Source organism: Neovison vison, chromosome 2 (assembly GCF_020171115.1).
Source record: "Neovison vison isolate M4711 chromosome 2, ASM_NN_V1, whole genome shotgun sequence".
Lineage (NCBI taxonomy): Eukaryota > Metazoa > Chordata > Mammalia > Carnivora > Mustelidae > Neogale > Neogale vison.
The window spans coordinates 9,086,597-9,114,512 of record NC_058092.1 but is presented as its reverse complement, the minus strand read 5'-3'; the positions used below and the strand labels follow the sequence as shown (position 1 = coordinate 9,114,512).

At 44.5% G+C, this 27,916-nt stretch overlaps 1 protein-coding gene across 8 annotated transcripts in view; it reads right to left on the bottom strand.

The window, feature by feature from the left end:
• VPS13D (vacuolar protein sorting 13 homolog D) overlaps positions 1-27,916 on the bottom strand; it is a 255,002-nt gene that overhangs the window by 126,263 nt on the left and 100,823 nt on the right. For 5 of the 8 annotated variants that reach the window (XR_006383119.1, XM_044237192.1, XM_044237197.1 and 2 more), the window contains 14 exons: positions 27,292-27,397; positions 26,282-26,434; positions 24,195-24,330; positions 23,053-23,100; positions 20,735-20,885; positions 20,424-20,634; positions 17,578-17,825; positions 15,936-16,127; positions 15,501-15,627; positions 13,885-14,027; positions 9,623-9,753; positions 9,209-9,384; positions 2,378-2,501; positions 1,417-1,652 (listed from right to left, as the gene is read on the bottom strand). Coding sequence is in view for 7 of the 8 variants with exons in the window: in XM_044237192.1 (XP_044093127.1) it covers positions 1,417-1,652; positions 2,378-2,501; positions 9,209-9,384; positions 9,623-9,753; positions 13,885-14,027; positions 15,501-15,627; positions 15,936-16,127; positions 17,578-17,825; positions 20,424-20,634; positions 20,735-20,885; positions 23,053-23,100; positions 24,195-24,330; positions 26,282-26,434; positions 27,292-27,397 (2,182 nt within the window). In the remaining variant the exon portion in view is untranslated. The remainder of the gene's footprint in view (positions 1-1,416; positions 1,653-2,377; positions 2,502-9,208; positions 9,385-9,622; positions 9,754-13,884; positions 14,028-15,500; positions 15,628-15,935; positions 16,128-17,577; positions 17,826-20,423; positions 20,635-20,734; positions 20,886-23,052; positions 23,101-24,194; positions 24,331-26,281; positions 26,435-27,291; positions 27,398-27,916) is intronic. The other 3 variants (XM_044237194.1, XM_044237198.1, XM_044237196.1) reach the window with 1 other exon arrangement.

The following is a 27,916-nucleotide window of genomic DNA, read 5'->3' as shown; positions in this document are numbered from 1 at the left end:
CGGAGTCTTCAGTTCAAGAGCAGAGTAACTACTGGAATTTCACATGAGAACATAAAGAGAAAAACATGATTAGCAACCAGATTAAGAACTGGTTTTTCAGGCACTAAAACCGTAAGCACGTCATGCTGGCGAGTACCATAATCTTTAAAAAGAAACAAGCAGCCTGACTTAATTATAACAAGATAAACAACCCAGCACCAGTATTTCCAAAGGGATCCATAACAAACAAGGAAGAGAATGGTGATTCTAAGCCAAGATGCCCATCCAATTCATTCATCGCTAGTAAAATCTGGGCTCTAGGTAGGTGAGAGGTGCAGCCAGATCCTGGGATAATTTCGTGAGACTCAGTGCATACAAAAATGTCATTCATAAGCAAAATTATTCAGAACATTTTGGTAAGGGGTCTGACCTTAAATGTCCTGTCGAATGGGGGAGTTATATTTGTCATGCTAAAGATTTAGCTCTTTTCCCTGTTTTTCCCACAGGTAAACTTTAAAACTGGCCCCATAACCTGCACAGAAACAATCAACTATATTTACATTTTGCTGGAATGACCAGTTTTTTTTGTTGTTGTTGTTGGTTTTTTTTTAAATTTTATTTATTTATTTGACAGAGAGAGATCACAAGTAGGCAGAGAGGCAGGCAGAGAGAGAGGAGGAAGCAGGCTCCCTGCTGAGCAGAGAGCCCGATGCGGGCCTCGATCCCAGGACCCTGAGATCATGACCTGAGCTGAAGGCAGCAGCTTAACCCACTGAGCCACCCAGGCGCCCTGGAATGACCAGTTTTTGAAAAAACTGGTGTTTCGAATCTCTATGTACCAATCTAACAACAGAATTGGAATAAACTTGCTATTCCTCACCTGAGTTTCCTAAATACAACTAGTGAGAGGACAGTGAAGGTTATAATTCTCAGGCGGCTGGAATTACCGTCAAGTTGAGCTACTCTGGTTGCCTACTGGTGATGACCAGTATTCTCAATGGGAGAGAGCAGTCAGAATGACGATTTGAATAATTATGACAAAGATAAGTCAGTTTCAAATGAGAAAAGAGATAAAAATACCAAGAAGTTTAAAAAATACATTAAAAGTACCACCTTAAAACAAGAGGAACTGAGGATATGAGAGTAATACCTTATGGGAGGAATGTTAACTACCAGAATGGATTATTGGTGAGATCTTTAAAAAAAGAACAGTCTTGCCTCTTTGGATAAATTTAATCTAGCCAGAAGACAAGGCTTTAGCCTAAGACCTCTCAAGATAGACCCTGAGCCTAGGATTTGGTCAAGAATGGAAGGAATCTTCCTTCATCCTCTGGGCCTTTTGAGAACTGCTTAAACTCTAAAACCAGTTAATAATTAAAACCAGTTAATAATTAGAGCCTTCTGCTTTATGAGAACAGTAGTTTAACCCAGAATTACCCTGAGAATGTATACGTAGCAGCGATGTAAATGAAGTTTTCATAATAGAGCTGTCGGTTGTCCTGAAAATCATTCATGCTGCAGCTGAGCTCAGAGGAGCCCGCCCCCTTCACGGTGAGCGTGATGAAAGGAGGCAGGGTGGGTTCATCCCAGGCATAATCCAATGACGTCATGGGCTTCACTTCGGTTCGGAGTCTGGGTTCAGCGACACCGTGCTGAGTAAAGACCACTGGAACCTACGGTAATGGCAAAGAGGATAAAGCGGGCTTTCCTTCAGAGTGCTGTCACTGGAGCTCAGGCTCCAGATCCTGCCCCAGCCAATCCCACACAGAACAAAACCACAGTCATAAGCATAGTCCTCTGGCCTCTTCAAATGCCTTTCTAATCATCTTCCTAACCATACCAAGCCCCCAACAACTAAAGGACACAGGCCATCTCCTCTACTCTCACCCACCCCCCAACCCTCGCCCCCATGATCCACTCAATACAGAAAGGAAAACAAATTCTGGCATTGAGCTTTGGGAAGTCACATATTATAAGCCGACGTTACTCAAAGGCGTAACTTAAAAGAGCCTCTTCTGATTTCCATTTTGTCTTTCCTTGTAAGATTTATAAAAAATGTTCACTGTAATGACGCAACAGGAGAAGTGCCCGTTCCCATTGTCAGCGGACAAGCTGATTCTGATTCCTCTCTCTGTACGGAATGTCCCCCAGACGATCCAGTCAGGATGACTGTGGTGGGCTGAGAAGTCACTTCCGGACAAGGCTGCCCAGCAATCAAACTAACGAGCAGAAAACACCTGAGGGTAAGGATGTCTAGGGTTGTCCGGCTGCAGAGATCCCCATCCAGTTTCTTTCCAACCCAAGTCTAGAAGGTATTTCCTCCTTATCTTAAAGGCAATATGTACACCACCTTCCCACACATGCAATAGCCAAACTGGCTCACGACCCCACTTGATACCTTAGAAAAGTTGTCAATTCGGAAAGGCGGGGGTAACTGGTCCGTGTCACTAAACGAGATCCTGTAGGTAGCTCCTCGGAGAGTAATTTCCACACGCAGGAAAAAGCACTTCCCCAGGGTATCTCTGCACATAAAGGAAGCAAAGAGGCTGCACACCATGGAGGAAACCAGTTAGAGTTCACTCAGACTTCTCGCCGTCGGGGTGTCACCTGGACCTAAACGGCCACCACTGCGTGCTCTTTGATCATATTTGAAAAGTAGAAATGGACCACGTAATCACACTGAATGAAAAAGAATGCATCCAAGGAACTTCTGACCAGCATTTGTCAGCATACAGTAAGACCAATGGTTTACGTGGTGAACCATTTTGTCTTGGGTAATGGTGCCGGCGTAGCAAATGAGCAAAATAGTGTTACACACACACATACACGAGTAATTTCACATGGTTCAGACTAATGTATGGATGTTATTAATAACCAGTGTTTTTACTACAGGATGATGAAAGGTGAGGAAGAATCCACCATTAGCTACCAGTATATAAATCATAATTTTTTAATATATGTGTGTCTTTATGTACATGTATATGTGTATTTAAATACAGATAGATCACTGGAGAGAATAGGGGAGCTCTTCCTTACAAAGGAATATCACTTAACAAATGTAGAAGAAATGAAAGAATTAGAAAAATCACCACTTTGCAAACACCAAGGTAATCACTGATTCGGGCAAGAGCCATCAAACCATCGCGTGAGAAGTTCCTGCAGAGCAGAATATACACATAGTCTCAAACTACCCCTCCTGGTGGTCTGCTACTGTTTACAAAGAACCAAAAGTAATTGCACAGAGAGGCTGGTGGACACCACCCTGATCAAGTGAAGATTGAATTTAGCAACATCGATAATGGGACCGACGGATGTCACAGGCTTCTGGTGTGACCCACTGAGAAACACACAGAACCACATAGGTAGTACTCTTACCAAAAATGTCTGACCTAAGTCTATGTATAAGAAACTCTCAGAAAAAAGAAAATAGAACATTTTACAAGAAAGTGGCTTGGAATGTCCACAATAGCCAAACTATGGAAAGAGCCTAGATATCCATCAACAGATGAATGGATAAAGAAGATGTGGTATATCTTTACAATGGAATACTATGCAGCCGTCAAAAGAAATGAAAGCTTATCATTTGCAATGACATGGATGGAACTAGAGAGTATTATGCTGAGCGAAGTAAATCAATCAAAGAAAGACAATTATCATATGATCTCCCTGATATGAGGAAGTTGAGATGCAACATAGGGGGTTTGGGGGGTAGGAAAAGAATAAATGAAACAAGATGGATCAGGAGTGAGACAAACCATAAGAGACTCTTAATGTCACAAAACAAATGGAGAGTGGCCGGGGGGGAGGGGGTAGGGAGAGGGTGGCTTGGTTATGGACATTGGGAAGGGTATGTGCTATGGTGAGTGCTGTGAAGTGTGTAAACCTGGCGATTCACAGACCTGTTCCCCTGGGGCAAATAATACATTATGTGTTAATAAAAAAAAAAAAAAAGAAACTGGCTTGGAGTCTTTAAAAATTTCAATGTCAAAAAAGGCAAAGAAGGAAAACAAACAAAAAAGGCAAAGAAGGAAAAGCAGAACTACTCTAGATTAAAGTGGATGGCTCTATCTGCCGAATAAAATGCATGATCCGTGACCAGATCCTCAATCAGGAGGAAGGGTGCTGCTTTATTATAAAGGACATTTCTTTCTTTCTTTCTTCTTCTTCTTTTTTTTTTTTTAAAGATTTATTCATTTATTTTAGAGAGAGAGAGAGAGAGAGAGAGCATGCACAAGCAGGAGGGGCAGAGGGATAGGGACAGAGAATCCCAAGTACACTCTGCGCTGCGCATGGAACCAGACCCAGGAATCGATCTCATGACCCTGAGATCACAAATGGAGCCCAAACCAAGAGTCGGATGCTCAAATGACTGTGCCACCTGATGTCGCTATGAAGGATGTTTCAAAAGACTTTATCAGGGGGTGCCAGGGTGGCCAGTCAGTAGAGCGTGCGATTCTTGATCTCTTGGCTGTGAATTTGAGCCCTACACTGGGTGCAGAGATGACTTTAAAAAAAAAACCAGAAAACAAGCCAATATTCAATTTTTTCAGCGTGTAATGATAGTACACTTACTCAGAAAAACGTGCTCATCTTTAGGTAGATAAGTGAAGTGCTTCTGGCTAAACTAACAGGATGAGTTTGATACACTTTCAAATGGCTCGAGAAAAGTACGCTGTGTCTTACATGCATGCACGCACGCATGCACGCATGTAAGACACAGCAAGGACACAGCAAAATGCTAACATGTAGCTGTATCCAGTGAAAGATAAAGGGGTTTCCTTATACCACTCGTGAGTTCTCTGTAGGTTTAAGCATTTCAAAATGAAAAGTGGGGAAGGGCAAAGAAAGAGGCTTTGGGTCTGTGCTCAGTAGCTCTGTGCACTAAAACCATTCCAAAGGGTTAACAGAGGTATACCATCTACATCCCCCACCACCACACATTTTCCTTCCTTCCTTCCGTCCTTCCTTCCTTCCTTGATGTAATCATGAACAACTTTTGCTTAATTCTGAATTGGCTTCCTCTTCTCACACAACGTATCCAGGCGACCTCCACCCAAGCAGTACATAAACCATGGGTGGCTTTAGCTACAGAACTAACGCCTCACGCCCCCAACGCATGAAGTCTGGTGGGGACACAGGATACTGGCAGACAAACGCTCTGGTTGAAGCAGGGATGAATGCACTGGAGCCCTGCCCGCTCGGCTCCTTCAGCCCCTGAAGCCACCTCCTTAAACCCCCGATGACTCCTAGGAACACAGCTTGAAAACCCCTTTACCAGATGCAATGACCTCTAACCAGGGCCAAGGCAAAAGGAATACACCACTGGCCACAAAGGAAAAAAAACAATCCTCAGACAATGCATGCTTGAAAAAAGTCAAATACAGATACTACTTTGCATTATCTAGTCTTAATCAGTCATTTTCCTGTTCCTTTACAAGAGCGTTCTCAATGGAGAACTAACCATAAAGTATAAAAGCTTAAATTTTGCTTCTAAATGCTTTAAAATAGCAATGATTTCAGTGTCTTTAGCTGCCAAAGGATTTGATGAAAGAAATTAAACAGGACACAGATAAATAGAATGGCATCCCATGTGCACAGATCCAAAGACTTAATGTTGTTCAGATAGCAATGCTGCCATTAAATGTGGATCTACACAATTAATACAGTCCCTACCCAAATCCCAAGTGGTTTTTTTCTGGAAATAGAAAAATTTACCCCAAAATTCTGATAGAATCAAAGAATTCCAAACAGCTAAAATAATTTTTTTAAAAAGATTTTGTTTTAAAATAATCTCTATACCCAACATGGGGCTTGAACTTACAACCCCGAGATCAAGAGTTATGTGCTCTACTGACTGAGGCAGCCAGGAACCCCCAAAATAATCCTAAAAAAACCCCAAAGTTGGAGGTTTCACAGTTCCTGATCTCAGAACTTATTACAAGTTACATTATTCAAAACAGTGTGATACTAACATAAACAGAAACACACAGAACATGGAACAGAGAACCCAGAAGTAAACTCTCACATTTAGAGTCAAGCAATTTTTGACAAGGGTGCCAAGACCATCCCATAGGGAAAGGAGAGTCATTTCCACAAATGGTGTTAGGAAAAACTGGATATCCACAAACGAAAGAATGGAGTTGGACCTTTACCTTGCACCATAGCCACACATCACTCAAAATGGATCAAAGACCTTAGGGTCAGAGCCAAAAGCATGAAACTCTCAGAAGAAAACAGAAGGGGAAGCTTCACAAAGTGGATTTGGCAGTGATTTCAAGGGATGACACCGAAAGCACAGGAACAAAAGTTAAAGGAGGGGAGTTGGAGTACATCAAAATTAAAAACTTCTATACGTCATGGAACAGTCACAGAACAAATAGGCATTGTACAGAATGGGAGAGAAATACACACAAATCATGTCTCTCCAAGGGGATTACTATCCAGAATACGAAAAAGACTCCTGTAACTCAGTAACTGAAAAACAAATGGGCAAGTGATGAACATACATCTCTCCAAAGAAGACATCCAGATGGCCAACAAGCATATAAAAAGAAGCTCAACATCACTCACCATGAGAGAAACGTGAATGCAAACCACAGAGAGCTATCTCACACCCACTAGGGCGGCTATTATCAAAAAAGCTGAAAGTAACAAGTGTCAGCGAGGGTGTAGAGAAATTAAGAATCCTTGTGCACGACTGGTAGAAACGTAAAGAAGAGCAGTTACGGGACGCCTGGGTGGCGCAGTTGGTTAAACGACTGCCTCCGGCTCAGGGCGTGATCCTGGAGTCCCGGGATCGAGTCCCGCATCAGGCTCCCAGCTCCATGGGGAGTCTGCTTCGCTCTCTGACCTTCTCCTCGCTCATTCTCTCTCTCACTGTCTCTCTCTCTCAAATAAATAAAATAAAATCTTTAAAAAAAAAAAAAAAAAAAGAAGAGCAGTTACTATGGAAAATAGTACGGGGTTCCTCAAAGAATTAAAAATTAGGGGGTGCCTGGATGGCTCAGTTGGTTAAGTAGCCGACTCTTGGTTTCTGCTCAGGTCACAATCTCCGGGTTGTGAGATGGAGCCCCGCGTCGGGCTCTGAGCTCAGCACAAAGTCAGCTTGGGATTCGTTCCCTCTTCCTCTATCCCCACGCCACCCATATGCTCTCTCTTCAATCAATCAATCGATCAATCAGTCTTAAAAAAAAAATCTGAATCACCAGGGACACCTGGGTGACTCAGTCAGACTCTTGGTTTCGGCTCAGGTCATGATCTCAGGGTCGTGAGACGGAGCTCGGAGTTGGGCTCGTCCCAGCGTGAAGTCTGCTTGAGATTCCCTCTCTTTCCTTCTGCCCCTTGCCCCACTCACAGTGTGTGCTCTCTCTCTCTAAAGAAAGAAAGAAAGAAAGAAATCTTTAAAAAAAAATTAGAAAGACCATACAATCCAGCAATTCCATTTCTAAGCATAGACCCCAAAGAAATGAAGGCCGGGGCTCAAAGAGATCCTAGTGCAGCCACGTTCACAGCAGCACTCTTCCCAACACCCAAAGGTAGAAGTGCCCCCAGTGTCCATCATCAGGTGGCCGGAACAGAAGTCAAAGGTGGTCTGTACATACAATGGAGTAGTATTCAGTCTTAAAAAGGAAGGACATCTGCTCCAACAGAGATGAACCTTAAGGACATTATGCTAAGTGAAATGGCCAGTCACAGAAAGACAAATACTGTACAATTCCACTCAATTTGAGGCACCTGAGTAGCCAAATTCATACAGAAAGTAGATAAGTGACTGCCAGGGATTGAAGAAGATGCATAGTTGTGTTAATGGGTATAGAGCTTCATTTTGCAAGAGTTGGGAACACCGACTACCCTATAGTGTGCGTACACTTAACCTAGTGAACTTAAAAATGGTTGAGATGGTGAATTTCACATTATGTACCCAAGCCCACAAAATAATCTGCGACTTTGTGTTATCTTTTTCATATGGTATGTGTATTTTATCATAATTTCAAAACATTTAATGCTTTTATTTAAAGCATTTGATAAAAGCAGAAAGAAAAAAGTCATCATGTGGTGGGTGATGCGGAGTCTGTTTAATTTTTCTTTTTTTTTAAAGATTTTATTTATTTATTTGGCAGAGAGAGATCACAAGTAGGCAGAGAGGCAGGCAGAGAGAGAGGAGGAAGCAGGCTCCCCGCTGAGCAGAGAGCCCGATGCGGGGCTCGATCCCAGAACCCCGAGATCATGACCTGAGCCGAAGGCAGCGGCCCAACCCACTGAGCCACCCAGGCGCCCCTGTTTAATTTTTCTTAATAAGGACCTGAGGGGGGGCGCCTGGTTGGCTCAGTGGGTTAAGCCTCTGCCTTCAGCTCAGGTCATGATCCTGGGGTCCTGGGATCGAGCCCCGCATCGGGCTCTCTGCTGGGCGGAGAGCCTGCTTCCTCCCTCTCTCTCTGCCTGCCTCTCTGACTACGTGTGATCTCTGTCTGTCAAATAAATAAATAAAATCTTTAAAAAAGAAACATTTCTACAAAAAAAAAAAAAAAATAAGGACCTCAGGGTCACTGGGTTAGGCAAAGAAGGCCAGATGATTTACTAGAACAACCAAGAGAGAGAAGAGCATACACAGTTGGAAAAATAGACAAAACCGTCTATAAACAATGTTAGCATCTAAATACAGATAGAATTTTCAGGGGCACCTGGGTGGCTCAGTGGGTTAAGCCGCTGCCTTCGGCTCAGGTCATGATCTCAGGGTTCTGGGATCGAGTCCCGCATCAGGCTCTATGCTCAGCAGGAAGCCTGCTTCCTCCTCTCTCTCTTTCTGCCTGCCTCTATGCCTAGTTGTGATCTCTCTCTGTCAAATAAATAAATAAAATCTTTAAAAATAAATAAATAAAAATAAATAAATAAATACAGATAGAATTTTCAGAGTTGCAGGCAACCACGAGCTCAGTGCAACGCCGTGGATTTATAAGCCTCAGCCCACGGCAACTGTGCCATGGTCAAAACTGTCAACAGCCCTTTGATTCCTTCCACCAAAACATTCGGTCATACTTACCTGTTCACAATTTTATGAACTTTGTCTGAGCTAGAAACGTATGTGCCCATTTCATGAAGGGTAAAATTATTATTTACTATTTAATAGCTTTGGAGATGTTTCCAATGTATATGGGATTTACAGTCACCATTTACATTACTGTACCTCAAACATGGCTACTTTTTGTCGAAATACAGTCTCTGAATTTACCTCATGTTGATATGGAAGGAATTATTCTTATTGACTTCAAAGCCTCCGGACCAAATACAATTGGGAACATCCATCAGTCGGACACATAAGAGCTGGTCATAGTCATTCCGAGGCCAGTGGAACACCACACTGGAACCAGGAAGGGTGGAAATGTAGCCTTCAGGATTGGCTGTTCCCTGAAATACACAGGATCCCTGGCTTTAGTCAACAAATTGAGTTATGACAGGAAATGTCTCCGAGTAACCACCTACTGTGAGCCCTGCCCTCTACCATGAGCTAGTGGGGGTTCCAGAGGCACAAAATGGTCATTCGCATCACAAAACTCACAGTGCTGATGGAGAGACAAGCCATAGCATTAAAACTCTCAGTGCTATTAAATAAACACTAGTCATTTTTCGAAAGGGAACGACTTACCTGTCCCCGGGCAAATTCCCTCTGTGCAAATGCAAGCTTGTGAGATGATTTATTATCTAACAGGTAACGAGGGGCAAAGATGACCATACAGGTGTCGATATATCGACCTCGGCCTTTCTTGACATCAATACCTGCAAATAATAAGAATCACTTCCGTGAGTTAATCATAAGAAAGAATATCTGTGGTCTGACAGATATCAACAGGCTTCCCAAGTACATAGTTTCCCTGAGAAAACAATCACATCACCCAGAGATGCTGTCAAGCCTCCCAACAACGAAATGAACACAACTGCACTCCAAATCTTATTCTGCATGTCTACTTGGGCCTTCCATGGTGATACCGAAACCCTCCTAACTCCTAGCTTCTCCCTAAAGGGTGCCCAACCACGACAGCAGCTGAGACACACAGATGTTCAGCCACAGGTACCAGTGACTGCCGTTTATGAAGCGGGCCACTAAGACAGTTTATATACCTTTCTGTTCACCTCTGGGACACAAAATTCTCTCCTTGGGAACCTGTCTCTTTCACATGATACAGCAGAAACTTCAGATTACTTAACTGGAATCTGCACGGCCCTGCACGCAGCAGACTCTCCTCTAGGACTTTCTCTTAGCCCACTGCCCGAGAACCCAGCTGAACCACGAAGCTAAGTATCACAGGAAGTATTCATTCACAAGACAGGTGTTGCCAGCACCTACCATGTCCTGGGAAAACAGACTAGCAAAAGAAACACATGCCAAGGGAAGAAAGTCATAACGGTTCAGCTGGGTGTCTCCAAACACTGGACCCCAAAGAAAAGAAGGGAAAATAGCACTGAATCATCTTAAAAACTCTGATGGCGATTTTAAAAACTATAAAACTCAGTGGGATACGTTATACATTCATTCAGATAATAACAGCAACTATATTTGAGGCACTAGGCTGAGCTCTGATTATATGATGATAAAAATATCAATAGTTAGGGCGCCTTGGGTGGCTCAGTGGGTTAAGCCTCTGCCTTCAGCTCAGGTCATGATCCCAGGCTCCTGGGATTGAGCCCTGCATCAGGCTCTCTGCTTAGCAGGGAGCCTGCTTCCTCCTCTTTCTCTGCCTACTTCGCTGTGACTGCCGCCTGTCAAATAAATAAATAAAATCTTCAAAAAAAATAAAGACAAAAAATATTGATAGTTAGAAATAATAAAAATAGTATTTATTAAATTCTTAATGCAGGCTGTGCCTCTCCCAAAGGCTCTACATTTCATTCTTCTAACAACCTTATGAGATAGTATTTTCGATCTTTCCTTTTTACAGACGAGGCAACTTGGGCATTGGGTCACAGAGCCCATCAGTGACACACCTGGGGCTCAACCCTAGGCACACCACCTCAGGAGCCCTTGCTCATATCACGATGGGACATTTATAAGGACCCTATGCAGCAGTCAACAAGAGTCAAGGAGCAGGGAGCCTCCAGACCAAATACAATTGGGAACATCCATCAGTCCTAAGATCTTTTCTTTCTTTATGGAAAGATAGAAGAGATCTTAGGACATGATAACTGGGTGTCCTGGTTGCCCCAACATAGCCCCAGCTATAAACAGTCCAGTCTGTTAACTCCATAATTCACCTCTACTGGTTTGAAAAAGCTGGTGTTGCTTTAAATCTAAGTCTTCCAAATACCTGAAAGACTGAGCAAATCACAAAAACAGATGAAGTCTGAAATTCTGTACCTAAGAAATGCTACATAATCCTCGAATAGGGAGATGTGCCCTATTTTTTTTTTCTAGAAAGCACTGTCAGAAATCAACATTCACAGCTAGCTGATCCTAACCAATACAAAGTCTGCCTAAGAAAGATATTTAACTTGATATTACAAGAAGAGTCTACAGTATCAAGACCCAATTTAAGGGGCTCCTGGGTGGCTCAGTGTTTAAGCACCTGCCTTCGGCTCAGGTCATGATCCCAGGTCCTGGGATCGAGCCCCTTGTCAGGCTCCCTGCTCAGCAGGAAGCCTGCTTCTCCCTCTCCCACTTCCCCTGCTTGTGTTCCCTCTCTTGCTGTCTCTCTCTCTGTACAATAAATAAATAAAGTTTTTCTTTTTTAAAAAAGACCCAATTTTTTTAAAAGCAGGCTATTTTATATCCTTTTTTATCTTCGATTGCCTTGGCAAACTCCCAATAAATGACTATCTGTTAAGACTAAAATGGACAAAAATCCTTCTCTTTGGAGGTACATGTGAGGCTAATTGGCGAGGTCCTCCCTGGCTTTTCATCTTGGGACTTCACTTTTAAACTCTCCTGATAGGGAGCTGGTTATCTAATTCTTCAAAAATATTCAGGGAGAGATTCCACAAATTCCCTTGATAATACACACCAAGATCTCGTGATCCTTAGGAATTATAAAGTCCTATCTTAGCCCACCCCTTCTATCCCTTTCTTTGGTGTAACAACAAAATCCCTATCACAGTACTGTTCCTAAAAGCATGACCTTTCATGAATGTTCCTTGCATAAAAGTTTGTAAGTGTCCTCACACCATACTTCTGACTGGAGACCTATCTGCCTCTCTGCAGGAACTCGATGCTTCCTGAGGGCCAGCTGCTCAGAAGCCACAAGCCCCACTTCTCCCGAGTCTGTCCCAACTGCGGCTTCTAGCCAACGTGCGGTGTCTTTCTTTGGGAACGCTCTCAAGACAAGACCCCCCCAGCAGACAGACAAACGCAGCATGAGACGCAGCCTTTGCCTACTCAAGAGGTGGAACAAACAGATGCAAAGACAAAGTACAGAAAATGACCCATGGCAAACAAACTAATAATTATAATAACAATAATATAAAAGAAAGAAAGAAAGAAAGAAAATGATCCCTGGTGGGAGAATCACAAAAGTTTATTTCTTCTACTAAAAATCTTAACGTCAACCTTAAAGGAGACAGCTCCCAGGAGAACACATATGAATTCATGTTCCAAAAACAGGAAAAGGAAGCTGGGCTTGGAAGGGACTCTTGCTAATAAGTCCTCAAATACTTAAACATACCTCTGACCTTCCACGGGACTCAGGGTAAACAGCTACACAAAACCACCTTGGATTTTCCTTCTACAACAGGACTCTTTGTAGCTGCGCTGTCCAATTACAGTGGCCATTAATCCTGAACGGCTATTTAAATCCATTAAAATCAAGTGGAACGAGAGACTCCACTCCCAGGCCACACCTGCCCCGTCTCTGTGTGCTCGGCGGCCACGTGTGGCTAGTGCCATCATCGTAGAGAGTTCAATGGACAGCACAGTTCTAGAGGGTTTTCCAGCACTCAACACTCCACAGTGCTTTGAGATCTTTGGAAATTATATACTAAAGGAAGGGTGTGCTGCTAACATTTTAACCTGAGACATATTTATTTATTTATTTATTTTTTTTTATTTTTTTTTTTAAAGATTTTTATTTATTTATTTGACAGAGAGAGATCACAAGTAGGCAGAGAGGCAGGCAGAGAGAGAGAGAGAGGAAAGCAGGCTCTCCGCTCAGCAGAGAGCCCGATGCGGGACTCGATCCCAGGACGCTGGGATCATGACCTGAGCCGAAGGCAGCGGCTTAACCCACTGAGCCACCCAGGCGCCCCATCCTGAGACATATTTAAATCAAACTTATCTGCACCCTTCAGAAAGTCTTCTGACTACTGCAGATAGACACAAGGAATGTAGGTACAGCCCTCTCCCCTTCCTTCAATACCTTCCACCTCAAGAAGTTAAACTAGCTTAGGGGCTTCTAATTACTATAACTGCTATGTACTTTTTATAATATTTTTGCTTCAAATGTGTATGCCCCAGTCATAATCCTACTTCTGACCCAGACTTGCCCTTTGCATCTGGGCAAGTCACTTAACCTCTCTGCTTCAGTTTCAAGGAGAACAATGCTTCTTACCCTCTTAGGGTTTGCAAGTTTTAATGAATGCGTGGGAAATGCTTGGAGGATGAAAAGCATTCTAAGTGTTCCTATTATTCCCATGAAAACCAGGGATTCAAGCCAAACCGATACTTTCCTGACACAGGTGAGTCTGAAATTAAACAGAGCCCCAGACCTCAAAAGGGCAGTGTTTTGGTGGCTCCTTAGATGCCTAGGAGAACAGATCTGTGTTGATATCAATCTAGCATTCAGAGAACAGATACCTGACCCAATGCCAAATGAGAAAATCAGCACTTTCAGCCTGGCCAAAACGTATGGCCAGCTTATTCCTCCAAGCCTGAGGTCATCGGCCAATGGTTCTGATTCTCCCGCTGCGCCACATGTAACCCACCGATGTTATAGATCAGCCCTGGGCGGTTTCCTTGCTGGATGACTTTCAAAGCTCGGACGCCACTCCCACCATCCAGTGAGAAGCCCTGACACCAGCCTGGCATGCCTTCAGGGTGAATCCCCCTTCCGATTCTCATCGTGCATCTGTGGGGCAGAAGAGCAGAGATATATGTATTCAGCCGTGAGAAAGTCTTAACCAGGAACCGCTGCTGTATCTGCCACCCCAAACCAGAACCCCAACATGGACTCCTGCTCACTCTCGTGTGACTCCCCAGCAGAGCAGGGCAATCAGACAGGGGCCAGAACTCTGATCTTAGAGGCACACACGGTACTGCAATATGTGAAATGTACTGACATCTACACCGAGACACGTTTGGAGAAAACAGGATTCAATCAGCTTAAACCATAAGGAAAGGACTACAACACCTTATTCCTCCGAGAAACAAGGAGTCGAGGCAAACTCATACTTTCCTATCTCAGGTGTTTCAGGGGTTCGTGGAACTCCTTGACCGTAAGAGCAAAGGATGTACACAACTGTGCACACCAGAAATGTATGTGCAGGAGATGCCGCTCATGGTGTTTTCTTTCCCAGACCCGGTACTGCTGCAACAGCAAAGTGCCATCTGGTTGGCCAGTGTCTTGTCCCAGGTCCTGGAGACAGACTTCCTGAATGTGTGCTCCGGCTGTACCACTAACAAGCCATGTAGCCTCAGTTTCCTCATCTTACTATAAAACAGTACTTCCTGCCCTGCCTAATCCACTGGGATGTGATGTGCGAGGCAGAGATGCTTCCTGAACCGTGGGTTCCCTAGGTAAGTCAAACTGCATCACAAATGTCAAGTCCTTGATCTAGAACTGTCAGAATCCTCTTGGTAAAGGCGTGAGACTGTGTCAAGGGGCTGTCTCTATTGCCCTCCGTGTCCTGTCAGTCCCCAGCCAGTCCGAGACTGCGGCGTCTGCAGCGCTCCTGAAGCCGTCCTCCCTCTGCGGCCCCCCTGCACGTCCCCGCAGCAGGAAAGGGCACTGCTCTCGCCTCCCTCTGAGGAAGGCTCTAAATGAGCAGACTCCTATAAAAAGCAGAACGTCATAACCAAGAACAAAAGGGAATTCGTGCTCCTACCACATGTCCGAAGGCCAGGTCATCTAAACCTCGCAGTCAAGGCTGGCCCCTGCCTTTAAACATGCAGTGAGGGCTCCGAGCTCTTGAAATGGCACAGTTTATTTCAAAAAACGCCCTGGGCTGGGTTAAGGGGCAAACATTTTACCAAAGGGCCAGGGCACCTCCCCTCTGCTGCCAGCTCCGTTGCCCGTGCTGACGGCTCTGTGCAGAAGAAACCCATGGAGAGTGGGGAAGGGAACACGTGGGTTCTCCCCACTGGCCGAGTTATGAATAGAACTACTTCAATACATGTAAAATAAAACTAGCTTTCATTATAAACCCACCAAATGGTTTATTTTCAATATCAAATGACACAGAAATTAGATCCGAAAAAATCCCATTAGGTCATGGTCCTACTCCCCTGCCAAGCCTGGACTGTTATCTACAGTATATTTCCACTTGCACAGATACACTCTAGCCTTTGCTAATTTCCCCTTCCCGTAAAGAACGGTACTCACAGGTTTGGCTGCTCTCTGTCGGCGTAGCAGAATAAGAGAGGGCTCAGGCTCCGGGCCAGCTCGTGTTCCTCAAACTGGCCTGCGGCATCTGTCTTTGCATTGTCCTGTCTGAAGATCAGTGGTAACCCTTTAGGAAGGAGGGGGAAAGTTTACATCAATCCCACCCAGTCTACACAAGACAGATGCAGACGGTACAGGAAAAACACTGTCAAGCGGGAGAATCGTGAAAATCGGATTTATTTGGTGGGCTCAGCTTGTTGTCTGAAAGGACGCTTTTGACCATGATTAAGCACTTATTATGGAAGCAGGAGGGTTTCAGCAGCTTAGACTGTTGAAGTAATCTATTTGTATTGGCTCCGTTCAGTTAGCTGAGTGAATAAATCTGAATTCCCAGGGTCAACGCCAAAGGCCTACTTGAGCGGCCTCTGTACATACCTGTTTTGTTAATCAACCAATATGGAGCAGAAATGAAGATCTTCAAGGACCCTTCTGCTCGACACACGATGCGGATGGTGAGGTTCAGCTGCCGCCGGTTGATGTCATACAGTCGCATCCTCACCATGTAGTTTTGGGTTCCCGGTGGAATGAGCAGTTCCTTACAGAGTGGAAAATTCTCCAGGGATACCCCTAAAGAAGATACAAGCTATTGTCTGCCTGGGTTCTCACTTCGGTTTGTCAGACGAGCCCGCAGCCGAACAGAGTTGGGCTCCCTTTCAGAGAAATCAGGAACTACGTAAGTAACTGGCAAAAAGCTCATCAGAACGGCCGTTTTCCCTTAGCTGGGGCGAGACACATGTGAAGCAAACCAGATGGTCTGGAAGGGACCGGAGAGTCCGAACTGCGTAATCAGAAGGATGACACTGCCGAACAGCTATCAGTAATAGTTAGGACTGTTGTGAGCTTCACGCCCGGGGCTGGGCAAGAACCTCAAACACAGGAAGGGCGAGCACAGGGTAAGAGGCCAGGTCTTGGGCAGTGACACGGCCTGGTTTCCAATTCCCAGTCTGTCCTTACCAGCTGTGCGATTCGGCGGGGGGGGGGGGGTGTTACCTCGCTCGCTGGGTCTCCTCTGCCAAATGGGGAGAACACCAGCGGGTCTGTCCCAGGATTTTTACTAAAAGTGATCCTCCCTGCGGAGCGCGAGTGGGAAGGTAGGAGGGCCGGCTGTGCGCGCAGCGCAGTGGCAGGGCAACACTGCGTTTTCTACAGGGCTCCGGGAACGCTTGTGGAAGAGATACTTAAATGCCAGAGCAGACACCCGTTTTCTTTAGAGTGGATGACTAGCACTGCATTATTTTTTCTTTCTAAATGAAGCTCAAGGATTTACATATTTGCTGAAATGTCAGCGGGTCTCCCTTGAACACGCTGCTTAAGTTCAATGAGTCTGGGGTTCCTTGCCTGTAACATGGGGCTGCCGGCTGTCTGCCTGAAACGGGTCGTGTGAAGCTCGAATGAGAGGACACAGTGAGATCATTCACGCAGCTGGAGCAACACAAATGTCTCCGTCATCATGATTCCAATGTGACTACGACAGACTTAAAGCAACATACATCCTGCCCAAACTCCTTTGCCTGAAAGGCTGCAAATACAGTAACGGTTCTCTACGTTGACGCTGTTTGTCCCGTCACTGAAAATCACCTGGTGTGTAAACCCCAAACCTCGGATCACGTGTGTAAAAGCACCTGACTCAACGCCTGGAGCCCCGTGCATGCTGAGCACATGTCTTCCCCTTCCCTGAAAAGAGGAGAGACCCAGGATTTTGCTCATTTTACAGCCAGGGAAAAAAAGCACTGTCTGAAAAGATGAAATGACTTCCTATAGTCACACATCAAATGCGCAACATCAGAAAAGGGGCTCTGTTGAGTCCTCCCTCTAAATCTTTTGGATTTGTTCAGTTTTTCTTTTGATGATTTTCTAAGACGTTTCTTTTTTTTTTTAGTTGCATAAATCCCTTGAGCTGGGTTACTGAGATATCCTATGTGCTATAATTTCTCTAAAACGTTTACCCAATGATCACAAAATACTCAGTGACATTTCCATAGAATTACCACCAATGATTCTTGGACTAAACGCTCACCCAGTTCAATGTTCTGTGATGTATCAGCTGTGTGGAGGGCCACCTCTTTGCCAGGTTTCAGGGTCCCATTAATTGGCATCCCTTTCACATAAAAGTCAAGTTCACAAGGTAACAAGTTGCAGATGACCACAGTTGGAAGGAGGTATATGGTATGTCCTGGCTGTCTGAAGATCTGTTTTGCACTATCAGAAAATATGTTTGAGGGCATATAATCCGGGTAATTCTCCTTCTTTATGGCCACACAAAACCTATGAAGACAAAACACTGTAAAAACCAAAGAACTCGAATTTTTCCTCCTCGGTGGAGTATGAGAAAGCATACCTTAAAATGGTTCAATAATGCAGTAAGATATCATTTACTGAGGTATAATTAAATCACACTAAAACAGGTCATTTTAAATGCTCAGGTTAGTGAGTTTTGACAAAAATGTATACCTCTCTATACGCTACCCAAAACCAGTTATACAATCTTTCTCTCATTCCAGAAAGTTCCCTCCAATGTCATCTCCCAACAAAGAAGCAACCACTGTCTTTTACTTGTCACTTACAGATTGGTCGAACCTATTATTGAGCTGCATGTAAATGGAATGATACGGTATTTACCACTCCCTGTGTCTGGCTTTTTGTGTGTAACGGGAGGTGTCTACAACATGCAGCCGTGCTGTTGTGCGCATCAGTAATTGACCCACACGACAATGGACGAGTATGCCATTAATTTACTTATTGGTCATCCTGTTGACATCCACCTGGGTTGTACCTCCAGATCAGTTTCGTGAGCATGGAAATCCTAAACATATCAAGTCTTCCAGGGAGGCCTGGGGGGCTCAGATGTTAAGCGTCTGCCTTCGGCTCAGGTTGTGATCCCAGGGTCCTGGGCGGGGAGCCTGCTTCTCCCTCCCCCATTCCCCTGCTTATGTTCCCTCTCTCGCTGTGTCTCTCTCTGTCAAATAAATAAATAAATAATTTTTTAAAAATCGAGTCTTCCAAGGCACAAACTTGGTTAGCTTTCCACTTAGTTATTGGGTTTTCTTTACTATCTCTTGACAAGTTTTATCATTTCTAGCATAGAAGGCTAGTACATAATTCCTCTGATTGTATTGATTTTCTCTATGATGGTTTTCTATTTCACTGATTTGCACGCTTATTTTTATCAGGTGCTTTTTCTATTTGTTTCTGTCTAATGTGCTGTTCTTTTTCTACCTTAAGGCAGAAGCTTAGATCATTGACTCTACATCTTCCTTATTTTCTACTAAGACCATTAAAAGCTACACATTTCTCAGGATGCCTCAATGCCTCAGTTGGTTAAGAGTCTGCCTCCAGCTCAGGTCACATCCTAGGGTCCTGGGATCAAGTCCCAGAGCGGGCTCCTTGCTCAGTGGGAAGCCTGCTTCTCCCTCTGCCTGCTACTCACCCTGCCTATGCTCTCTCTCTCTCTGACAAATAAATAAATAAATTTTAAAAGCTACACATTTCTCAAAAAAACAAAACACTCTAGAACTGCTTTTGCTGCTTCCCCCCATATTTTAATGTCTAGTTGTTATTATTATTCAGTTCAAAATATTTTTTTAAAAGATTTTATTTATTTACTTGACAGAGAGAGAGAGAACACAAGCAGGAGGAGTGGCAGAAGGAGAGGGTGAAGCAGACTCCCTGCAGAGCAGGGAGCTAGATGCAGAACTTGATCCCAGAACCCTGAGTTCAAGACCTGAGCCAAAGGCAGACGCTTACCAATTGAGCCACCCCAGGTGCTCTAAAACATTTTGAATTTCTTTTGTGATTTCTTTTTTTGACCCCTGGGTTATTTAGAAATCTACTGTATAATTTCCAAATATTTAGGGATTTTACAGGCATCTTATGTTACTGATTCCCAGTTTAATCCTTTTGTGATGATGACATTTATTGGGTATGGTTCCAATTCTTTTAATATTTGCTGATCTTCGTTTCATGGCCCAGTAGATAGTCTCTCTTGATGACTATTCCATACATACTTGAAGTGAGTGTACAGTCTGGAGCTGTTGGTTAAAGTGTTTTATAAATGCCAACTATGACAAGCACTGGTGGAGAGCACTGTTCAAATCCTCTTATATCTTAATTATTTGTTTTGTAAATTACTGACAGGAAAGTGTTAAAACAGTCCATTACAGCTGTGTATTTATTCGATTCTCTCTTCAGTCTGTTTACCATTGGCTGGTCTGAGTAAAGGGCGCACTGGAATTCCTTATACTATTTTGGCCCCTCTTCTGTAAGTTTAAACTAAATGAATGCCTGTCTTCACTAGAGAGAAAACTAAAGCTGATAGTCTCTAGTCTAAGTAAGTTTAAAGTCCAAGTTCAGAAGGACCAAACAATACCAACCCAACTCTAGAAATGTATTACTTATACTCTTCAGGAGAGGAAAACAGGAGTCTAAATGATTAGATAACTTTGTTAAGGTCCCCAAGGAATGTCAGTACTAGGTTCCTGAGGCTTCTTCCAAATTCTTTTGAAATCCGTCATTTGAAGAACTTCCAACCCCAATAACCTGCTTCTCAATTTAGGAATGGGAACTAGAAATATTTTTTTCTTCCCTCTCCACATGTCCTCTTTTTCTGCTGATGCACACATACAAGTTTCTGACCTTACATGTGTGAGTAGTGTGTGTGTTTCTCCATAAATATCAAATGATAAGCAACAGTCCCACTCTCCCAAAGATTAACAATTGAATCCTTATGAACTCTAACACAAGGACTTAAGGAATAAGAACTTAAGGGTTTTAAACAAGCACAAGTGAATCACTAAGGGTCCTCAGAGAGAAAACAGGTTTTTTTTAAAAAGCAAAATTCACATGCCATTGCAGCGCTGTGCATACCTGAAGAATCGGCTTTTGTCCAAGTCCATAGAGTGGCACTCTCGTTTGCTGCTGCTAACCTCTGCGGTCTTCACTACATTGGTCCAGTGAATAGGAGCCTTACAGAAAAACACACCCAATCCTTTGGGCCGGGCCTGCAGCCGCCAGGAAGTGAGATGTAAAGGCACCGCGAACGAATCCCCTGGCATGATAGCGGGAAGCACCACGGGCTCTGCCACAGAAAAAAGGGTCAGCATCTCCAGGGAATGGTATTCCACCCAAAAGGCTGACCACCTCAAGATAAAAGGAAGACAGACTACGGCAAAACTCACTGTCTGGAGCTGACGGGCTATCCAGTCTCAGCTCCATGGGCGTCTCAAGCCTGTTCTTAACAATGAGGGCAGACCGGACAGTGATGACTTTCCGAGCGCTGCCTTCCATCGTCACGGCAAAGACCACCCGAACAGGTGGCAGCGAAGAGAACTAGGGAAAAGACCGGAATAGAAGAACCATAGCTGGGCTCTTGAAGAAACACAGAAAATATAACAATACCAACCAGAAGGCCTAAATCAAAATCTTAATATTACTATAACCCTTCGGTGAAATTAGTCATTAAGCCCTAAAATCACTCATCTTTCATGGGACTGAATATTCTATAGAGATACACACTGTTAAAACAGCCAATTCTAAACATTTCTAGAAAGACAGATACTCTACTCAGACGTGGTATCACAAAATGTGTCACAAAGAAAAATCAGTCCTAGGCCTCTAGACACATTATAAAGAAACTAAGACCCATAATAACCTATTAAATCTTCCAAACTTCCTGCAATTTGATAAGAAACTGTCTGCTGGAAATTACCCTTCATTCACCCAATGCCCTTGGGTTCCTACACATCAGCCCTTATATGGAAACTATGAACAAGGCTTGTTTTCAACTCTACTGGAGGGGAATAGAGATCATCCAAAGCAGCTAAATGTTCAGGAACACTGGGGTGAGACTTTGCAAAACATGAAATGATTTACCTTCTGTGGTATTTTTCTCCCAGATTACCATTAAAGTGAGAAACACTCCTTGAACACTAACAATGGGCTGGATACAGCCCAACACACACAGAAAAGCAGAAAGAAGTCTTTCGAGGTTAGAACTTGTCTTTGTAAAACCCAGAGAGTGTGTAGGAAAGAGTTGTCTGTACTGGCATGCCTTTCACAGGAACAATAATTAGTTTTTCCCCCTAAATGTCATGAAAATTACACTGTAGGCCCATACGGGACTCGGTGACATGCCTGTAAAAAGGCAACATTTGTTTTCCAAAGGACTTTAAAATCAAACTGCTCTTCCTCACAACTTTTTCGGCTCCGTTCAGCAATCGCTTTTTCACAAACAGGACACTGAGGCGAGACTCAACAGAGTTGGGGGGAAATCATTTATTTTTGGTCTTGGGTTGCAGCCACCACTTTATTTCCACACATTCATTCACACAGTCAACACACGTTTCATTCTACTACCAAGGGCCAGGGAATTTTTTTTTTTTTAAGTATCAAACCCCATATCAGGTACACCAAAGAGAAGGTTTCTACAACCATCATTCTTTGAATGAGTGTCCAGAACTTACTGACAATACTGTTTTTATTGGAGAAACCAATGACGCCGCATCCAAGCGTTCATACTACCAACTTTCTTATTAAAACAAACAGTATGTGGAAACCAACCCTAATGCACAGTAAAATGAAGAGTTCCATGTTTTGAACCAAGTCTTCCAGGAAATCCCAAGGGAATAGGGATTTTTCTGGAGGGTCTTCTGGAGGGTTTCTAGAGGGACACAATCCAGGGCACAACCATCAGCAAAGCTCCCATTGACCTAGCCTGGTAAAGCCCAAGAGAGCCAAGGCCAAAGAATGATGGTTTTAAACTTTGCTGCTCCTACCTCCAAACTTACCTAAAATCTCACATTTCAGAACTCACTACCACCAGAGAGAAGAAAATATGAGCAAGAACCTGAAGACAGTTTTTTAATATCATCTTCTGATGGTGTTTCAAAAGCCAAATGGAAAAAAAAAAAATCGTGTTTTCGTTCTTATTTATTTTCATGACCTTGGGACCAAAACCTAGGAAATGCATATAGCCAGTCATACAGGATTAATTTATATTTTAACATAGAAAGAGAAAGGGGGGCACCCGGATGGCTCTTTCGGTTAAGCATCCAACTCGGTTTTGGCTCAGGTCTTGATCTCAGAGTTGTGAAACTGAGCTCTGCGCTGGGCTCCACGTTGGGTGTGAAGCCTGCTTAAGATTCTCTCTCTCTCCCTCTCCTTTTACTCCTCTCCACTCCATGCCCCCCACCCCATATATGCACACACACTCTCTCTCTGTCTCTTAAAAAAAGAAAAAGGGGAGAGAAGGGAGCCTTGGCCCACACATTTGCATTTTCTCCTCCTCCCTGTAGCACTCAGTCTAACATACCAAGTTAGTGGAAGCAGTTCCTTCAAAGTTCTTATCAAAGGAAGGCAATCGTTAATAAGAAAGGACAAAGATGAATTCTAATCATATTCAGGTGACACAGTGCTGTGATCACCAGGATGTCTATGGACGGTTCAAACACAGTATATATAGTCAGTAAACACAAGGACACAGGAAAACCATACTCACATAAACCTGGGGATGAATAATATTCGTTCTGCTGCTTGGGCTGCCAATCTAGGAAAGAGTCCAAAAGTCAGAGAGTCAGCACAGACCTAAGATTATAGGCATCATTAAATTCAATGACAATGTAATCTGCTTGAAAGGATGGGATTTATAAACACTCTTAGCAAAGCATGGTCTACCATGAAGAGAAACATCTTATCCTAGAGGAGATGGGAAAAGTAATACTTATTTTTCAACCATTCCACATACACAGAATTTCTCCAGGACACATCAATACAACAGAAAGGTTTCCTTGGGGTGAATTAGTCCCTTCATGACCGGATATAAATTTAAGTAGGAATGTAATCTAGAAAGTTTCCTTTTTTAAGAAACTTGGGGCACAGGAAAAGTGGAAGGAACAGTATTCTCCGAGAGTATTTTTCATGAATAAAGGCAGAAAAAGGAAAGCTATGATGGTCCTTGCAAATCTGCACCTTCCCACTCGTCCCTGGCTCCCCAGAGAGGAATGCAGGTCTACAAAGTAGGACTAAGCACTGGGTAAGAGCACTGGCGGCCGCACCAGCCAGGATGCCAGCGTCCACCTGCATGTTCTCGAGAAGGAGGCCACCGGCGTCACTCCCCAGGCCGGCCCTCCAACCCCTAACACCGCAGGCTGGGGTGCCATTAGGGTGAGGGCATGCGATAGGATGTGTGATCAGAAAATGACTAACAGTGGACATCAGTCTTGATGCCAGAAAGAATTTGGAGACACGGAGACAGAAGGATTAAGGAACAGCATTACAAGAAACATAAAGAAGGAAACATAACAATATGCAGAAACAGAGCCAATACACGTTTGGCAGATTAGTAAACTGCCAGTTGGGCCGACCAAGTATGAGATGGGTCTGCAGAGGTGAGGGAGTATATGTTCACGGTAATTTGGATCTTGTTTTTTCTACTGAAATTAACCATCGGTGGCTTATCTACATATCGACTACAAATGCCTATGACTGACCCCAGATTGTCTTATGTCTTCTTCCTAGAGCTAGGGGAAATGAGGAACTAGAAAAGCTCACGAGAACGAGCTCACAGGCTGACCATCTGGCATTAAGGGCATGTGGCCAGGGCACAATCGTGCCACAAACCCCCATTCAACAGCCACACACCGTAGAGGAAGATGAATTCTTATCCGGTGCTGCGTAGCGGAAGAACGTCCCGACTTTGTCCACAGACACGGGGCTCACTTGCTCCCAGCCGTTCACTCTCACTTGCAGCTGATGAATCCGGAGGTCGTGGGTGTGCCTATCAGGCAGAACACGGGAAAGGACGTTAAGCACGATCTTAAAAAGGGAAGGAAAGTAGAAGCAAAGAGTCAAATCTGATTTACTATATAACTACATAAAAACCCAGTTGGTTAAGCCTTTTGGTGATTACCTAATGCAAGAAAAATCAGGAGAATATTTTAACTGGGTGTTATACTTAAAACAAACGTGCGAGATCTGTAAAGCCTGAGCGAGAGTGGCATTTACCCTCCCTTTGTACAAACTTTGCAAATCCTGTGCACAAGCCCAGGTCCTTCCCCCACCCACCCCCACCTCTATAAAATCATGACGTCAGCTAGAACCATTCCAGTGGGCTAGTAAAACTGTTGTACCAGCAATTTCATCATAAAACCACACTCTCGGAAATGCATAAAATGACAAATTTTTTCTTGGTTCCCTTGTTGAATATCCTACTTCTCTCAGAACCACATTCCGCTGTTTGGCTTCAGTCCTGCAAGACTACAGACAGGTTATGAGAGACGGAGCCCTTGGAGTTTCAGGGCTAAAGTGCCCGACTGAAACTGGGGCAGAAGGCAGTGGGCAGAACAGGAGGCACAGGAGGAAATTGCACATTTAATTCTATTTTAGATTTTGCCTAATTCAAGCCAGAAGCCTGAAACGGGGAACTGGATTTGAGGCTGACAGGAAAGGGGGAGGGAGGCAGGGAATGGGGTACAGTGTGCCAAAGAGGGAAAAGCCAGAGGAGGCATTTATTTTGATGAATTCAAGCAGAACAGCGGGACTTGAAATGGGTTACTAGACATGTCCGCTAAAACGGAAATGACAAAGAGGTCAAACCCCTTCTGACACAAGGGAGGCAGTGCTGGTGAAGAAATACAGCCAACAGTCCTATAATTAGCTTCTCCAGGAACTTTGTGGAACAGGAGCACACTCGCCACTCGTCCCTGGAAATTCTACCATGGCTTCCAGGTACATGTGCCCAGCACGGTGGTTTTATAAACTCGATCTTTCCAAGTCCGGAAAGCCAGGCCCAAGAGAATAATGTGTGCTGGTACAGGCCGTGCACAAGGAAGTCCTGTTTCCCTCGGGAGTAGGTTTGCACACAAAGACTTCAAGTGCCATGAAAACCCAAGAGCGCAGAAGGCTGAAGCCGAGTGCTTCAGTTTCAGCTCGGCTTGACAAAGGATATGAGGCTCAAATGCTAAAATCTTAACCTATTCACTGTCCACTGGATTCCTCTTAAACATGTTTGCAAATAAAAGGCCATTTTATGACCTCTCAGTAACGAGACAGAACCTTCTTTCATGTTTTTTGCAATCCTTCGGCTGGCTGTTCCAACAGTGCACGGGCCGACAATCTCCCTCGATGAGTCAGTGTTATCCTCCTCAGAATCAGAATTTCTTATCATTCCTGGCCCTGCTTCCTGAAACCACCTGCCTGCTGAAAGCGCTGTGTGGCACACACGTATCTTAAAAACCGAAATCAACGTGGTTTGATAACCTTTTAAGAAGAGCGTGTCATTCCGCTTATGGGAAGAACAAGTCACGAGGAGAAAAGGTACAGTCCAGGAAATACAGGCGGGGGCACCGTAATAGGGCCGCACGGTGACAGATGGCGGTCGCACTCGTGGCAAGCACAGGATAATGGAGAGCTGCTGAATTGCTATGTTGTGCACCTGGAACTAATGTAACAATGAACTTGAGTGTTGTCACCTGCCTTTGCCTCAATCATATTATTGGCAACACACGGGCCATCAACTATCATGTCAAACAGAGGGATAATTAATGGGAAGAAGTATATTTTCAAAATAGAGAAAGGAAACCTTGGTTTTCGAAATACCTTTTAAAAATGAAACATTAAAATCATTAATAAAGGCACATGAAAAGGCAAAACACTAGGGACAATCTTTTGTGACGCAGAGATCTATACGGTATATTTTGGGGAGAGGAAAAGAATGAACCACACTTTACCTGTGTCTAAGCTTTCCTCTTGCTTCAAATTCAAAGGGAATCTCCTCCCCCGTGAGGACTTCCCGCCATTCACTGACATTGTGCGCATCATCAAGAAACGTGCCATTGCCTTCTGGAACGAGCCCCGGACTCCCGCTGTGGGACAGCGCAGCCCTGGAAACAAATCAGACCATACCAGCATGGCCGTCCTTCTTGCTTAACTTCGTCTCACCCAGAGCTCGGGGCTGGGGGCAGAAACCCTCCTGGAACTCGATCCCCAGAGAGCCTGGCTACCGGGATGACCTACAAGGTCAGGGACTGCCGTTATCTTTGTGACAATCACAGTGTCGGTGAAGCTTTGGAAAGAGCTGAAATCGATCACCGCTTTACCCTACCTAGGGATGGCAGGAGAAAGGTGGCTTCGAATTGGCCAGTTCTGTTACTTACTGCACGCATCTCGTTCCCTAAACTGGAGAGCTCGGCATGAATTTGGAGGGGAGAGCCAAGGTCTACACAGGCAGGAAGCTGGTAGAGAACATCCCCGGCCCAGGTAAATGCCCCTTTGTTCTCCAAGCTCCACCCACTTCCATCTGGAGTGAACTATTTGAAGGTTGGAAGATCATTCTCGGTGAGGGGGATATGGGATGTGTTTTTAAAGCCATCTTGGAAGAAAAATGCAGGGTGTCTGGTTTAATAACCACATTCAGCTTCTTTTAAAAGGAGGTGGGGACCGAGGAGAAAAGGCGGGATGGCTTCTCCTTCCCACTTCTTACAAGCATCCTTCGTTCGCTTGACTTTTTCCTTAAACATAAGGTGTACCAGGGTCGGGATCAGAATGTGGGTATTGCGGACTCGGGACCTACTTCTCCGGCTACAGACCCCGCCCCATCATCAGTCTCAGCCAGACAGCCAGATGCCGATTCCAATACAATCCTAAAGGCTTCCAGAAGGGGCCCACCCTGCACTGCTGGGCTGCTGCTGAGGAGCTCCTGGTGGCAGAGACGGCTCGGGGGACACCCTGGGGGCCTTACCTGGTGGGCGTGGTGGTCAGGGTAGCAAACCACAAAGTGCAGCCTGTGTGGTTCCTCAGAGCAAAAGGGACAAACGGCTGCCGGCGCTTGGGGGTCTTCACCTCTGCTGCGGGCAAACAGAGGAAGGCTGTTAGCACGGGCCCCTGTCTGCGCAGCAGAGGCCCTCCCCAGACCTGCACGCGGTGTCCCGTCTCTCATGCAAAGGGGCTGACGGTGGCAGCCACAGACACAGAGCCACCATCGGTGTGTGATGGGACACAAGGGATCTTCCGTGGCCTCTGCTGCCTGCTACGTGGGGACAGTCCCCCTAACAACTGGCCGTGATGTGGGACAACTCCCAGCCCCCAATCCTCCCATAACTCTTGGGGGCCTTAAATCAAGAGAAGGTACCAGGCCCTATCTGGTACCCCACGAGGCCCAAGGAATATATTCTCCATGAGTGACCTGAACTGTAGCAAGATACAGCGCACAGAGGAAAAGTTTATTCCAAATGTCCAAAATGCCTGCCTTTAATAAAGATTCCCTTACTACGAAAGCTACACTTTCGTGTTCTGCATCTTTCAACAAAATAAAAACATTCTCTTCTATCCTCTTAAACTAATAGTTATTTTCGCCCTCCCTGGAA